Here is a 16,897-nt window from a genome sequence, read left to right on the forward strand (position 1 = left end):
TTTTAGGAGGGCTTTGAAGAGGGATAATAATAATAATAATGGCATTTATTAAGCACTTACTTTGTGTAAAGCACTGTTCTAAGCGCTGGGGAGGTTACAATGTGATCAGGTTGTCGCCCGGGTGGCTTACAGTCTTAATCCCCATTTTACAGATGAGGCAACTGAGGTCCAGAGAAGTGAAGTGACTTGCCCAAAGTCACACAGCTGACAATTGGCGGAGCCGGTATATGAACCCGTGACCTCTGACTCCAAAGCCCATGCTCTTTCCATTGAGCCACACTGCTTCGGGGAGAAAGTTCCAGGCAGGAGGGAAGGTGTGAGCAAGAGGTCACACAGCAAGAGAGATAAAATTGAGGCATGGTGAGAAGGTTGGGGTTAGAAGAGTAAAATATATGCGCTGGGTTGTTGTGGGAGAAGAGTGAGGTTAGGTAGCCAGAGGCAAGCTGATTGAGTGCCTTCAGGCTAAAAGTGAGAAGTTTCTGCTTGATGTGGAGATGGATGGGCAGTCATTGAACATTTCCAGGGAATGGGGAGACGTGTGTAGAATGGTGCTTTAGAAAAATCCATCCTGTGGGGACTTGAGGTGAATGTTCCCAGGTGAGATACACATCAGCACAACTCAGATTTTGCCAACCTGAAGAAGCTCAAGCCAAACAGCCTTTACTGTCAGCAATCCAAGAAACTCTGAAAAATCCACCTGAGTTTCTCCTCCATCAAACCCTGCTGTCATTTCTCTAAACCTGTAACAATTACTGCAGAAACAAACCCTTTATTCTTCCAGGTAGATAGTAAAACCCAATAACTTTTCCTCTGATTACAGTAATCATTCAAAAAATAGTATTTGTGATGTGTTGGGAGTACTGTTGATGTAACTCTTGTTAAGGCTTGGAGACAGAAGATAATCCTCTTGAGATTTGGGATAACATCTAAATCCACGGAAGGAAAATTTTGGTGATATGATCATGTCACTGAACAGGTGTGGTTATTCATGATGTTTTAACTATTGTTTCTTATTTCTATTTTGAGGGCAAAAGGAGGTTAAACAACCCCCATCCCAACCCTTATTTGAAACCAGGAGGCCTGAGAGTTTCCAATAACAATTTTCCAATTATTAGTTACTTGATTTGGTTTAGCTACTAGCTTCTCCCACTGTGTCCTGCCTGGGGTTAGTGAGTCCTGAAAACAGGAATGATCACTGATGGTCAAGAAGGCTAACCCCTGATGCTTGGTGGGTTAGAAGTCACTAATGTGTCCATGGTGACAAGCAGCTTCCTGACTGTTTCAGCAGCCAACCTGAGTGCTATGGTTCGGTCATGGGGGTGTCTCTGGCTTTGTCCCGCCCCTGCAGCTGGGGGTGAAGGAAAGCAGCCAGAGGTCACAGTGGACACAGTGTCCTGTATTCATTCTTCCATCCTCATGGCCTTTGTCCTCTCTGTAGGTGCAAATAAGCCTGTGTGGCATGGTATGCAGTTCCAGTGAAACAATAAGGGCCGTAATGGGCATATTGATAGGGATGGTTTAGAAGCCCCAAGTCTCCCTGCAATTCAGACCCTGCCACCAAAGTTTGTTTCTGTGCTAGGCCTCTCAGTCAGTCAATCAATCTTATTTATTGAGCACTTAACTATGTGCAGAGCAGTCTACTGAGTGCTTGGGAGAAAACTTGGGAGTTTATAACAATTAACAGACACATTCCCTGCCCACAGTGAGCTTGCAGTCTAGAGGGGGAGACAGACATTAATATAAATAAATTACAGATATGTACATAAGTGCTGTGGGGCTTGTAGGGGGGATGAATAAAGGCAGCAAGTCAAGATGATTCAGAAGGGAGGGGGAGAAAAGGAAAGGAGGATTTTGTAGGGAAGAAGATGTGCCTTCAATAAGGCTTTTAAGTGGGGGAAAGTCATTGTCTGTCAGATATGAGGAGAGCTGGCGTTCCAGGTCAGAGGCAGGACAAAGGCAAGAGATCTGTGGCAAGATAGATGGGATTAAGGTACAAAGAGAAGGATGACATTGGAGGAGTGATGTTTGTGGGCTGGGCTGTAGGAGACGCATAGCAAGGAGAGATGAAGGGGCAAGGTGATTGGGGGCTTTAAAGCCACTGATGAGAAGTTTCTGTTTCATAAATATGTGGAGGGGCAACCACTGGAGTTTCTTGAATGGGGAAACATAGCCTGAACACTTTTGTAGAAAAAATGATCTGGGCCTTAGAGTGAAGTACGGACTGGAGTGGGGAGAGACAGGAGGCTGGGAGGTCAGCAAGGAGACTGATTCAGTAATATCAGGGCAGGATAGAATAAGTGACTTGGATTAACATGGTAGCAGTTTGGATGGAGAGGAGAGGATGGATTTTAATGATGTTGTGAAGGTGGAACAGAAAGGATTTAGTAAGGGACTGAGGAAATACAAAATGTCTGGAGTCACTGGGGGCACCAGAGCAGAAGTTGGTGCCTGGGCAGCCCCAGTCTATCTGGAGGAGCAGGAAGGCTGTGGGACTGGGGCCGAGGCTGCACCATCTGCTCCTGCAGGGAGTTTGATGTGGCTCTGGGTGAGGGTAAGAAGGGGTATGGTGCAGGGGTAGGGGAAGTGGGAAAAGCCAGGCCACCTCCCCTGATGCTCTACACCTTTAATTGGCTGGCAGGTAACTGGGTGAGGTACAGGGGGCCCAAGCGCTTAGTACAGTGCTCTGCACACAGTAAGCGCTCAATAAATACGATTGATTGATTGATTGAAACAGTCCAGGCTGCTTCAAAAGAGTAGCATAAATGGTGGCATTTATAATGGCATTTATAATGGCATTTATGATGGCATTTATTAAGCACTTACTATGTGCAAAGCACTGTTCTAAGTGCTGGAGAAGTTACAAGGTGATCAGGTTGTCCCACGGGGGGCTCACAGTCTTCATCCCCATTTTACAGATGAGGTAACTGTGGCCCAGAGAAGTGAAGTGACTTGCCCAAATTCACAGAGCTGACAATTGACGGAGCCGGAATTTGAACCCATGACCTCTGACTCCAAAGCCCGCACTCTTTCCACTGAGCCACGCTGCTTCTCTTTATGTTCATAGAAGCCATGAAAATCCATCAGCAAAGAAGTAGCATTTCTTGGCCCTGAGATCAACCAAGGCACGGGAGGATTTAAGGCCTTGAGAAGTGGGCAAATGTCATCTTCATCAAAAGCTTGGCTCAAGAATTCATGTCCATGTAATGCTGTGCCTCTATGATGCCGATTGAAAAGAGTCCCATTCCTAAGTTCTAGTTCCATCTCTTCCAGTAACCCCTTAGATGACTTTGGGTAAATCACTTAACCTCTACGGACTTCATTTACCCCTTCAGTAAAATGGAATAATAATAATAATAACAATAATGATGGTATTCGTTAAGCACTTACCATGTGCCAGGCACTGTTCTAAGCATTGGGGTAGTTTCAACATAATCACGTTGGACACAGTCCCAGCCCTGCCTGGGGCTCACAGTCTTCATCCCCATTTTACAGATAAGGTAACTGAGGCCCAGAGAAGTAAAGTGACATGCCAAGGTCACACAGCAGACAAGTGGCGGAGCCAGGATTAAACCCATGACCTTCTGATCTCAGACCCATGCTCTACCCACTAGGCCATAGCAATTCCCATCCCACCTTAACCTCTTAGAGATGTTGTGTGGGGAAGAATGAGATCGATTGCTCCATCAATCAATGGCTTATTTTGTTCAGACCACTCTATGACGTGCTTGGGAGAGTACAATACAACAGAGTTGGTGGACGCGTTCCCCGCCCACAAGGACCTTACACTCTACAGCAGGGGACAGACAATGAGATTAGGAACATGCTTTGGAAAATAAAAATGATTAGAAGTTCAAGATACTTGTGGTACTGATCACACTGTTACAGACAAATCTGAAAAGGACTTTGAGACAGCTAAACATTGAATAAATACTTACATAGAATAGGAAGGAAGAGGGAGTTTGCAGAGTTGCATAATCAAATGCTATCAGGGCAAAAGACTTGGCCACTTTCGATCACCTCCAGTCTCATTCTCAAATCCCAAAGACCTCTAGTATTAGGGCTCTATTAGCCTACAAGTCTTTCAAGACTGTCTTTCAAGAGCTCTCCTCAACCAAAGGAAGGGGACCAGAGTGCATTTTCCTTCAATTTTCCATTGTTGTTCAACCCCTCCTGCTTTTCTCTTTCCTCCAAACTCTGTTCTACTGTCTCATCTTTCTGCACAGCAGTAGGTCTCACTTTTTTATGGTATTTGTTAATGCTTACTATATGCCAGGTATCATAGTAAAATGCAAGCTAATCGGACTGGTCCATGTCCCACATGGGGCTCCCAGTCTTAATCCCCATTTTATATATGAGGCAACTGAGGCACAAAGCAGTTAAGTGACTTGGCCAAGGTCACCCAGCAGACAAGTGTGGCAGAGGCAGGATTAGAACTCAGGACATCTCCTCTGATTCCCAGGCTTATGCTCTTTCCACTAGGCTACACTGCTGTGCTCTCACCCTTCCAGGAAGGAATCGTTTGGAGAGGAGATCCTAGAGATGAAAGCCCCCTGCCTGAAGAGACAGAGAATAATAATAATACTATTTTTTAAGCACTTACTCTGGGCCAGGCACTGTCCTAAGTGCTGGGATTTGAGGGGCCGGGGGAAGGTGGGGAGGAAGGGAAACAAGCAAATCAGGTTGGACACAGTCCCTGCCCCAGAAGCAGCATGGTTCAGTGGAAAGAGCATGGGCTTTGGAGTCAGTGGTCATGGGTTCAAATCCCAGCTCCGCCAATTGTCAGCTGTGTGACCTTGGGCAAGTCACTTAGCTTTTCTGTGCCTCAGTTACCTCATCTGTAAAATGGGGATTGACTGTGAGCCCCCCGTGGGACAACCTGATCACCTTGTAACCTCCCCAGAGCTTAGAACAGTGCTTTGCACGTAGTAAGTGCTTAATAAATGCCATTATTATCATCATCATTATTATTATTGGGCTCACAATCTTAATCCCCATTTTAAAGATGAGGTAACTGAGGCACAGAGAAGTTAAGTGCCTTGCTCAAGGTCACAGAGCAGACAAGTGGCGGAGCTGGGATTAGAACCCATGACCTTCTGACTCCCAGGCCAGTGGTCTATCCATTAGGCCAGGCCATGAGTAGTAAATCATTTATATTAATATCTGACTCCCCCCCTAGAATGTAAGCTCATCGTGGGCAGGAAACCTGTCTGCTAACTCTGTTGTACTGTATTCTCCCAAGTGCATAGTACAGTGTTCGGCACATTGTAAGTGCTCGATAAATACCACTGCTGATGAGGAGGAGCAGAGCAGAGGTTTCCTTCCATCGGTGGTTTCGGTGAGCAAAAGGTTATGCGGAAGTTTTTCGATTCTAGTAGATTCTGGAAGGGCATTGTTTTTATTAGCAAGTAGTTTGCTGCCATCTCAGATTCCAGTCTTGAAAAGTGTTATTATTCAGGGGGAGGCATTACAGACTTTGAAACAGTAGAGAAGCATGTAAAACATCAGGGTAAAATAATGCTTAAATTAAGGGATTATATTTTTGGCATTAAAAGCTGTTTATCTTGCTTTTTAAACCTGCTTTCTCCTGTTATAACATGTGATGTGGAGGCAGCTGAAATGATGTGGCAAGAACTTGGGACTCAGCAGACTAATAAAATTAAAATGTCATCACCATGCTGAAGGTTTAAGAGCCCGTGAGGCTCTGTAATGAGTTTAAGCCTCGGTGATCATTTCCTTGTTCATGCAAGTTGTCATGTTCACTAACTCAGACCTACACTCCACCTACATAGAAAGTCAACCAATCAATCAATCAATGGTATCTATTGAACACTTACTATGTGTAGAGTACCGTACTAAGCTCTTGGGAGAGTACAATATGACAGAATTAGCAGACACATTTCCTGCCCATAACAAGTTCAATCAGGTCAGACATAGTCCTTGTCCCTCATGGGGCACAAAGTTTAAGAGGGAGAATAGAATTGAAACCCCATTTTGCAGTTGAGGAAACTGAGACACAGAGAAATGACTTGCCCAAGGTTATAAAGCAGGCATGTAGTGGAGCCAGGATTAGAATCCAGGTCCCCTAGCTCTCAGGCCCACAATATTGCTTTTTAAATCATTTAAATTCCACAGGTATCTGAAATTAGATTTCTAATAAAAAGAAACAACTTTCAAATCCAAGTACTCAATTTCTGTGGAAAGTTTTCTGGTACCTGCGTCTGTCATCCTAAGTAGGGAAAGGCAGCACACCTGCCAACCTGTTACACTTTCCACGGTGTTGACTGCAATTGCTTCAAGGTGTGGCGTCAGTGATCATAGTGGCCAAAGGGGTAAAATTTTAAAGAAATTTTAAAGGGAAGTGAACCTTGACTCTGAAGTATTCTAAATGTCCTTTGTATAAGGCTCTGACTATAATGCAGGGAGTAGTTTGGGCATTGGACAGGGAGTAGAGAAGCAGGGTGGTCCAGTGGAAAAAGCATGGGCTTTGGAGTCAGAGGTCATGGGTTCAAATCCTGGCTCCGCTAATTGTCAGCTGTGTGACTTTGGTCAAGTCACTTAACTTCTCTGGGCCTCAGTTACCTCATCTGTAAAATGGGGATGAAGACTGTGAGCCCCCCGTGGGACAACCTGATCACCTTGTAATCTCCCCAGTGCTTAGAATAGTGCTTTGCACATAGTAAGCACTTAATAAATGCCATTATCATTATTATTATTATTATTTATGGTTTAACAGCAGGGATTTCTGTGGATTCATGAAAAACCACTGTCATTGAGGAAGGAATCATAATGAAGGGAAACGGAGCAATGGAGAAAGAATCTTACCATAGGGACATCAAGCAAATGAACAATCCTGGCATGGCAGAGAGAGTGTGGACCTCGTTTTTTGTTTTTTTTAATAAGATATTGGTCAAGCACTTCCTATGTGCCAGGCACTGTACTAAGCAATGTACTCAATACAATTGATTGACTGGTTGATTAATGTAAATCCTGCTTATTTTCACTTCATCTTCATCATGAATGATATTACTGAGCGCTTACTATGTGCAGAGCGCTGTACTAAGTGCTTAGGAGAGTACAACAGAGTTGGTACAGAGTTGGTTGTTGTTTGGTACAAAAGGGACACATTTCCTGGTGTCTTTCTCCTCGTCCTCCTCATAAACAGAACTTAATAAGTGCCTGGGATAGGCATCCCAAACCTGGGGTGGTGGCGGGGGGGAGAGAGAGAGAGAAATGAGAGAGAACACATGTCAAATCACTGCTTAATCAAGGTTGCCCTTCCTCTTCTTTCCCTGACCTCAGCTGGCAGCACAACTCCTGCTCCAGCCCACAAGTGTCATGGCTGAGCCCAGCCAGGATTTGGGACATTTCTGGTGGGCGGGTTCCCTCCACAGTGCAGCCCAGGGCCACAGCGATAATGGCCCCTTCAGTCAAGTGTGGCAGTGGGGTCTGAGCAGGAGGGGTTTCAGGAGTGCAGGGGGGACCTTTCGCTTTCTGACTCTCTTCTCCTGCTCTCTGTGGCTGACAGGCTTCTCTGCAAACCATCATCTGAGTTAGTGGGTCTCTATGTGGGTGTGTTAGTGAGACTGTGTGTGAGACAAGGAAGAGGGGTGTATGTGTGTGAGAGTGGGGGGGGGAAGAGAAAGAGATGGGGGTATATGTATGTTATACAAAGTGAGATGTGTGTGTGTATGTTTGGCAGTTATGTATAAGATGGATTTGTGTGCAGGTGTGAGGTGCATGAGCCAGTCTACCTCTATTTCTATTTGTCCCTGTCTGAATCTCTCTCTCTCCCTCTCCCTTCCTCCCTCTCTGTATATATCTATTTATCTTTCTATCTCTCTCTGCAGCTCTGAATCTCTATTTTCTGCCTCCCTCTGTGTCTTTTTCTTGGTTTCCTGTCTTTTCCTCGCCCCAACCCCCCAGTGTTGGATAACAATCTACACTTCCATGAAAACCCCAGTCATTAGCTATCTAGAAGAAATGAATATAGATAATTCTGGGCTCCGATTTAATTTCCTTTAGTTCTATTTAAAAGTCTTCATTCATCAATGATTTTACTAGGAATGATATTTGTAATTGGCAGCTTTTGAAAGCATGGCTTAAGTTCGAAGAGCTAACCTTTCCAGTGGACCAAACATAGGAAGGAGTTGATTTGCCTAGTTGGTGGGGGGCAGAGTACCTGGCTAGGCACTTAGGAATACACAAAAGAGTCCTACTTTCAAGAAGCTTTCAGTCTAATAGGAGACCAGCAGACAAAGAATTTGCTATTTATACAACAGGCTAAATAGGGAGGGAATACAGGTGATGAACTCTGGTGAATAAAGAAGTTTATAATAAATAAACAGATAAATACATGGGTATTGGGGGCTGATTGGACAACCTGATGGGCAGATGAGGGGATTCATCAGATAAAGCCTCCTGGAGGAAGTATCCATTTAGAAGGGCTTTGGAGAAATAAATAGAGTTAAGAGTGAAAACATTCCAGGTAGGGGGAATGGTGTGAACAATGGGTCCTGTGAACAATGGGTCGGAGGCAGGAGTTTGCTAGAGAGGACCCAAGAGCACGAAGTGGGGGTGACAAAGAGAGAAGAAAGCAGATAATAAATAGGTAAGAAGCAGTGGCTGATGGAGAAGTTGAAACCTACAGTTAGGAGTTCTTGTTTTTTCAAAGGAGAAGCAATGGGTAATCATTAGGGTTTTTTTTTTGAGAGAGAGAGAGAGAGAGAAAGAGAGAGAGTGATGTGCTCGATTTTCTTTTTAAAAGAAGATATGAGCAACTGTGTGTAAGGCCAGAGAAAAGGAAGAGAATGAAGGCAGGTAGAAAAGGAAAGTGGCTATTATAATAGATCAGCCTGGAGGTGATGAGGGTTTGGACCAGGTTGGTGGGGAGCCATGAAATAATAATCATAATATTAATAATAGTAGTGTTTGTTTAGCTTTAAAACACTCATTCAACTCACCCCACCTTACCTCACCTCACTAATCTCCTACTACAGCCCAGCCTGTACACTCCACTCCTCTAGTGCCAGCTACTCACTGTGCCCCCATCTCGTCTATCTCACCACTGGCCCCTTTCCCACATCATTCCCCAGGCCAGGAACTCCCTCCTCCTCCGTATGTGACAGACCACCACTCTCTCCACCTTCTAGACTGTGAGCCCACTGTTGGGTAGGGACTGTCTCTATATGTAGCCAACTTGTACTTCCCAAGTGCTTAGTACAGTGCTCTGCACACAGTAAGCGCTCAATAAATATGATTGATTGATTGATTGATTGATTGATTCAAAGCATTACCAAGATCACATCTCCTCCAAGAGGTCTTCCCAAATTAAGCCCTCTTTCCCCCGCTCACTCTCTCTTCTGCATCGTCTATGCACTTCAATTTGTGACCTTTGGATACTTGATATTTGCTCCACCCTCAATCCCACAGCACTTATGTACATAGCTTTAAATTATATAATGTAAATTATTTATTCATATTAATGTCTGTCTCCCCCTCTAGACTGTAAACTCTGTACGGGTAGGGAATATGCTTGCTAATCCTGTTGTATTGTACTCTCCCAAGCAGTTAGTACAGTGCTCTGCACATAGTAAGCACTCAATAAATAGTGATGTTATTTGTTAAACACTTACTATGTTCCAGGCATTGTACTAAGTGCTGGGGTTTTCCAGATGGAGATGTCCTGTAGGTATGAGGAGATGTGAACTTGTAGAGCAGGTAAGAAATCAGCGCTGGAGATGTAGATCTTCAATCTAGAGGATGCATCTGAAGCCATGGGAAGCAGTGTAGCCAAATGGAAAGAGCTAGGGCCTGGGAGTTAGAGGACTTGGGTTCTAATTCAGGCTCCTCTGCTTGTCTGCTCTGTTGATCTTGGGAACGTCACCTAACATCTCTGGGCCTCAGTTACTTCATCTGTAAAATGAAGATTAACTTCTATTTCCTCACACTTAGACTGTGAGCCCCATATGGGACAGGGACTGTGTCCAACATGAATATCTTGCCTCTACTCCAGCACTTAGAACAGTGCTTGGCACATAGTATGCATTTAGCAAATATTATTATTGTTGTTGTTGTTGTCATTATTATTATTATCAAGGTTATTATTATTACTGATACACTCCCCGAGGGAATAAGCAAAGACTGAGAAGCAGAGAGGACTCAATGGCTTGGAGTTCCTAAATTTCCAGAATGAAAAACTCCTTTTAAAGGAGAGGGACTTTTAAAAAAATTCCAACAAAACCGAGGTTCTGTACATCCACAGAATTTTTCCCATGTAGGAATAGCACTAAAAAACATGAGTCTTTCAGAAGTGGAGCCAGAACCTCTGGGGAAGGATATTGATGACAAGTAAATCAGTTCTTTTTGTGACTTCAGGTCCTGAGGACCAGATCCCCACTTGTTTTCCCATAGGCAAATTGAAAATCGGAGTGACCTCAGCCCCCGATGGAGGCTCCGTCTGCCTGATCCTTCCTCCTAAACTGGTCTGATTTGGTCCAAGAGAAATGTGAGTCTGGAATGGCAAGTTGTTGTTCGCAGTCCAGGCAGAAAAAGCTAGGTGATCCGACACAGCTGATTCCTTTCAAGATCTGTTAAACTCAATAGAAAAGAGAGCACTTCAATTATCTCTGGCCCAGAGAGCAAGAACAGGGATAATTGGAATTGGCTTTAGCCCAGCATTTCAATTTTCTACTCTACAGTGTGGCCTATGGAAAGGGCACGGCCTTGAAGTTGGGGACCTGTATTCTAAACCTGACTCTGCCACTTGTCTGCTGTATGGCCTTGGGCAAGTCACTTCATCTGTCATATGGGGATTTAATACCTAGTCTCTCTCCCCCTCAGCCTGGAAAACACATGGGGGACAGGGACTGTGTCTGACCTGAATATCTTGCATTTCCCCCATGGTTAGTACAATGCTTGGCACATAGTAAGCACTTAACAATTATTATTATTATTATTATTATTAGTAGTAGTAGTAGATGCTACTACTACTACTACTAATAATAATAATAAAGTTGCTGGGAAGGAGTAAAATTGACTAGTTTGTATTTCATGACTCTTCATTTTCCCTGGTGAACAGGTAATTAAAAAAACCAAAAACCTAGCACAAAGGGAGAGAAAGGAGGAGGCAAAAGGGCCTGGAATAAGTAAGAATTGATTATAACTGGGAGTCCCAAGAAGAGGAAATTTCTAACTCCCAAGGTTGCTCTAGAACAGTGCTTGGCACATAGTAAATACTTAACAAAAACCGCAATTATTCTGTTTTAGCTGATCCTCTGAGGGAAAGAGAGACTGCTGAGGTAGAAGTCTTGCTGGGCTTTCCTCTCCCTTTGCAAGTATCAGCATGTAGATGACTGGTAGAATCTTTTATGGAAGAAATTCAGTGATGACATTACAGTTTGAGAGACTATTTTCATCACTCAACTGCTGCTCCATGCTCTGAAAATTTACAGCAAACTTAAATCACCACAAAAGAAAAGAGAATTAGCTTCTGCCCATCATTTCATTAAGAGGGTAAAGGTGAAAGGTGACTGAACTTTTAAGGGCTAACCGTGTCTCTGACCCTTTAAGGAAGGGTGGTGTTCTATTTGAGTATGGAGTAATTTCAGTCCACACAATTAATCCATCAATCAACAGAGCACTGTACTAAGTGCTTGGGAGAATACAACTGAGTTGGTAGACATATTCCCTGTTCACATGAGCTTACAGTATAGAGGAGGAGACAGACATTAATATAAATAAATAAACAATGTCTATGTACATAAGTACAGTGGGGCTGTGGGTGGAGTGAATAGCAAGTGCCCAACAGGCACATAGGAGTTACAAAGTCTAATCATATACCACTTTTAGTGATTTTAATAGCAAAAACAGTACATTTAACATGGAAAATTGCTAATGAGAGACCTGGACCTAAAACCCCTATCCAACTTATCCTGCAAGTTCAACTTGAGGTTTTTTTCTTTCTTTTAGTTATATTGTTCATGCTATCGACATAGATTCGGCTTTGCTTTTGTTGAATTCCATGTCATTTCCCACTGACTTCTCACTGTTCTAACACTACATTCCATCTTATTGAAAAAGCTGTGTCTATCTGGTTGGCTGTCTCTTTCTCTGAGCCAAGGAAGTTATTTGTTATCATAAAGAGGATTAATGTGGGCTTTCTTTCAAACTTTCAGCTCAGAATGCAACAGAGCTTACCTTTCAACTGTGTACTAACAATGCACCGCACCCCTATCAACACAACCCCACTGAGGCTTTGTCTGTCTTCCTTGGGGGAATTCATGTTAAATAGGGACATCATTTGGAGAGCAGACCACAACCACAATGGCCCAGGCGGTAGCAATGGCTATTTAGCCTGAACTCTGGGTGCTGAAGATGCTGACTGACTATTGTCAAGGAAGGAAACTCAAGAAACTTCTTCCCATCTCCTGCAAACAATTTCAGAAGTATTTTTCAGTTGAATCCACTCTTGAGTCTTGGTTGCTAAGGAATGTGTCATGGTACCCACTGCATTCCCCGCAAAAGAGGCCCAGGTTACTTTGTTGGTATAGTTGGTGAGGAGGAGAAGGTGACCTCCTGGCTTGGGAGGCAGAAGGACCTGGGTTCTAATCCTGCCATGCCACTTGTCTGCTGTGTGACCTTGGTTTGGTTGATTAACTTCTCTGAGCCTCAGTCATCTCATCTATATAGTGGAGATTAAGACTGTGAGTCCCATGTGGGACATGGACTGTGTCCAGCCTGAATAACTTGTATCTACTCCAGCGCTTAGTACAGTGCTTGGCACACAGTAAGTGCTTAACAAATACCTTAAAAAAGAAGAGCATGGATTCTGCAGACAGTAAGTGTTCAATAAATATGATTGAATGAATGAATAAGTTGGGGGAGAGCCAATTTGGTGCCCTGAAGCAAAAGATCGAGGGTTTCCATCTGATGCAGAGATGAATGGACAACTATTGGAGGTTACTGAGGATTGACTACATGGGTACAGAACAATGTTTTAGAAAAATGACCCTGGCAGTGGAGTGAAATGTCGACTGGAGAGGGGAAAGAGAAAGGCTCCCCTTTCCCTGGTCTCTCTGAATCTCTCTTAAGCTAACCCTTACACAGTTCTTCTGCCTTTCCCCAGGGGAGTAGTAGAAGTATCACTGTTGGGTAGGAACTGTCTCTATATGTTGCCAGCTTGTACTTCCCAAGCGCTTAGTACAGTGCTGTGCACACAGTAAGAGCTCAATAAATACGATTGATTGATTGATTATTAATAATGAAAATAATTATGGTATTTGTTAAGTGCTATGTGCCAAGCACTGTTCTAAGTGCTGGGGTAGTTACAAGGTAATCAGGTTGTCCCACGTGGGGCTCACAGTCTTAATCTCTATTTTACAGATGAGGTAACTGAGGCACAGAGAAGTTAAGTGACCTGCCCAAGGTCACACAGCTGATAAGTGGCAGAGCTGGGATTAGAACCCATGTCCTCTGACTACCGAGTCTGTGCTCTTTCCACTTAGCCAAACTTGGTGCAGGGCACTGCACTGGGCACTTGGGAAATGTAAAATAAAGAAGTAACGTGTTCCCTTCCCACAAGGAGAATGCACTGTAATAGGGGAGGCAAACATAAGAATATTTACAACTAAAATGGTCAGAATTAATAACTGAGTATATACCTGAATAGGGAGGATGGATATAAATATGTTCATAAGAGCTGGAGTTGGTCAATAGAATTATATAGCTAGAGATCCTGGGAGATTAATTAGGGAAGTCTGTTGGAGAAGGTGGAATTTAGGGCTTTGAACATAGGTAGAACTGGAGTTTGTCTGATGTCGGAGGAAGGAAGTTCCAAGCCAGGGGAACAGCGAGAACAAGAGGATGAGGGCTAGAGAGACGAGAGAGAGGTACAACTAGAAGGTTGGCTGTACAGTGCTCAAGCACTTAGTACAGTGCTCTGCACACAGTCAGCACTCAATAAATACGATTGAATGAATGAATGAAAAGGAACAAAGGCAGCAAGTCAGAGAACAGCAGATGAGGAGAGCAGACAGGTGAAATGAGGCCAGATGGTGAAAACCCTTGAAGCTGATTGTGAGGAATTTCCGTTTGATGTGAAGAGATACAGAAAGTCTGTGGAGGGTGTTGAGAAAAGGAACAATGCTTAGGAAGATGATCTGTGCTGCACCATGTAGTATGGATTGGAATGGGGAGAGGCTGGAGGCTGGGAGACCAGTGAGGAGGCTGAGGCAACAGTCTAGCCTCAGTAAGTACAGTGCCTGGCACATAGAAAGTGCTTAACAAATACCGCAATTATTATTATTAATTATTAGTAAGACAAGAGGTTATACTAAGGCAGATATTGATTAGCCAGAAACTCCTGACTCATTGTAGGCATCATAGTGCCAGAGTGCCTGTGGGCAGAGTCCTACCACCATTGGGAAGAGCCTTGGTATTTTTTCATGCAGAGCCAGGGTGGGCAGCAGCGGAAGGGCTGACTGGATCTTTGGAGGCATAAGATGGCAGCAGTGGCATGAGTCTCATCTTATGCCGTCAAGGTGTTTCCGACCCATAGCGATACCACAGACACATCTCTCCCGAAACGCCCTGCTCTCTATCTGCAATCATTCTGGTAATGGTAAAAATCCAGAAGTGGTTTACCATTGCCGCCTTCCATGCAGTAAACTCGAGTCTCGTCCCTTGATTCTCTCCCATGCCACTGCTGCCCAGCACGAGTGAGTTTTGACTTATAGCAGATTGCCTTCCACTTGCTAGCCACTGCCCAAGCTAGGAATGGAATGGGTAGGCCTCTGCTGACTCTCCTTCCCATAGCTGAGACTGGCTGTGTACTGGAAACTCTCCAGCTGCAACCCTGAGAGGGAAAGTGGCATAAGACTGGGGTACATTTTTGTAGGGGGGAGGGGATGGAGGGCAAGGGGGAAATACCCAAAATAGAGAAGTTTCTGCTCTTCAAACCCATTTCCCCACATATTCTCTAGCACTCCAGCCACTGCTACTTTAGCAGTTAATGTGGCCACAGTTGTGACTGTAGATTCTGAGCTGTGAGGAGCCTGAAATTTCTTCTCCTGTAGCCACAGTATGCTGTTGATCTTTGTGTCTATGTTGTTTAACATTTTATTTCATATGGCTAGTCCCCTCTCCCCATTTTTAGTTTTAGATTGTGAGTCCCCTGAGGGACAGGAACTGTATCTCCTTCCCACCTGTGTAGTCATTCCTGGCACTTAGTACAGTGCTCTACACACAGTAAGCATTTAACAAATACTATTACTACTATTACTAGACTGTCTCAGCACCTCAACATTTCTCCCAGGGCAAACTGAGTATTGCTACAAGAGATTTCAGTCACCAGCCAAGCACTTCACTGCACAATTGTAGGAGGTCAGTTTACTCTTCCGAAATGTGCCATTCCTTAGCATTCTTTTTTTTGTTCATGGTAATTGCTAAGAACAATGTGCCAGGCATTGTACTAAGAACTGAGATAGATACAAGTTAATCAGTTTGGACATAGGCTATGTACCACATGGGGCTCACAATCTTAATCCCAATTTTTCAGATGAGGTAACTAAGGCCCGGTGAAGTTAAACGACCTGTCCAAGGTCACACAGCAGACTAGTAGTGGAGCCTGGATTAGAAAACATGTCCTTCTGACTTCCCAGGCCCCATTCCAAATCCTCCAACTTTCGTTCTCACCACTTCATCTTTCCTGGTGTAGCTGAGTACTTGGGCATTACTTAGCAAAAGATTGAGAGTCTCAATATCAGAAGCCTAAAAGCCACCCAGTAATGCAAGGATCATTACTGTCCAGTGTTGAATTTTGCCCACCTACTGGTGCACTGTAAGCAACACCCTGGTCTTTGTTAGAGGTGATATCTGTGATTTCTCCACTCTCTTGACACCTAAGTGGACCACGGTGATTATTCAAGTGGTTGCTTTTTCACCTAGGATGAGAAATTTTGCAAGACTCTGTGATAGAGCTTTGCCGGACGTGTTCTGCTTCTTTTCCAAGGATTCTTACGAGTTAATAGACCATTCTCCAGCAAGCTCTTAGTCCCAGAAATTCAGGATTTGAACCAGCCCATAATGAGCAGCTCCTTGGGCACAGCACAGTATTTCAGTTACTCATTCAGCAGACTCAGCTCTTCAGCAGTTCTCTTGATAGAGCAAGAATGAAGACACTCTGCTCCTTTTATAAGCTTTCTGCTCAAGTCATAAACACAAGTGGCTGTAGAGTAGCCTTTTCCCAGCTTTCAAGACACAAGCTGATTATCTGTCAAAGACAGATATTGAGAGCCATTTGGAGAACAAGTGTCCTTCCTTATCTCTAAACAGGTCCCTGAAGCACAGTCAGTTACTGGATAGGGATGGCCCATTCAGGAGATCTCAAATAGCTTCTCTAGAAGCAGAGTTTAACCGCCTCAAAACAAGAAACTCTGTTGTCTCATTCCTTCTTTCCCGCCTCAACCCCGCTCCACATGGCATCTCCCTTGCAGCCCCACAGCACATCTGTAATTTATTTCATTTACATTAGTGTCTGTCTCCCCCTCTAGGCTGTAAGCTTGTTGTGGTCAGGGAATGTGTCTATTGTTATATTGTACTCTCCCAAGCACTTAGTACATTGCTCTGCACAAAGTGCTCAATATATTAGATTGACTGACTGACTGACCTCATCGCGTTACAGTGTGTGAACATGCAGAACAACAACCTAATAATGTCAAGGAGGAGTCCGTTAGAATCCCTGAACCTGGAATATTTCTCTGGGACGATCCCTGACTCCCTAATTTGCTCCACAGTCATTGGGTTCCTTCCTAATCCCCTGTGTGGACAGTGCTGGGTCTGACTTGAGAAGGGCCTTTCCGATTTATAATAGTTGCCTACAGAGCCGGCCCTGTCAATCTTG

The 16,897-nt window shown here is 44.1% G+C and overlaps 1 protein-coding gene across 1 annotated transcript in view; it reads right to left on the reverse strand.

The window, feature by feature from the left end:
* Nucleotides 1-16,897, reverse strand: part of LOC119942143 — a 65,928-nt gene that overhangs the window by 23,433 nt on the left and 25,598 nt on the right. The window contains exons 14-19 of the mRNA XM_038762797.1: nt 15,827-15,896; nt 15,691-15,765; nt 11,394-11,454; nt 8,180-8,190; nt 7,295-7,446; nt 862-926 (exon numbers count right to left, since the gene is read on the reverse strand). Of these exons, the coding sequence (XP_038618725.1) occupies nt 862-926; nt 7,295-7,446; nt 8,180-8,190; nt 11,394-11,454; nt 15,691-15,765; nt 15,827-15,896 (434 nt within the window). The remainder of the gene's footprint in view (nt 1-861; nt 927-7,294; nt 7,447-8,179; nt 8,191-11,393; nt 11,455-15,690; nt 15,766-15,826; nt 15,897-16,897) is intronic.

Source organism: Tachyglossus aculeatus, chromosome 21 (genome assembly GCF_015852505.1).
Source record: "Tachyglossus aculeatus isolate mTacAcu1 chromosome 21, mTacAcu1.pri, whole genome shotgun sequence".
Lineage (NCBI taxonomy): Eukaryota > Metazoa > Chordata > Mammalia > Monotremata > Tachyglossidae > Tachyglossus > Tachyglossus aculeatus.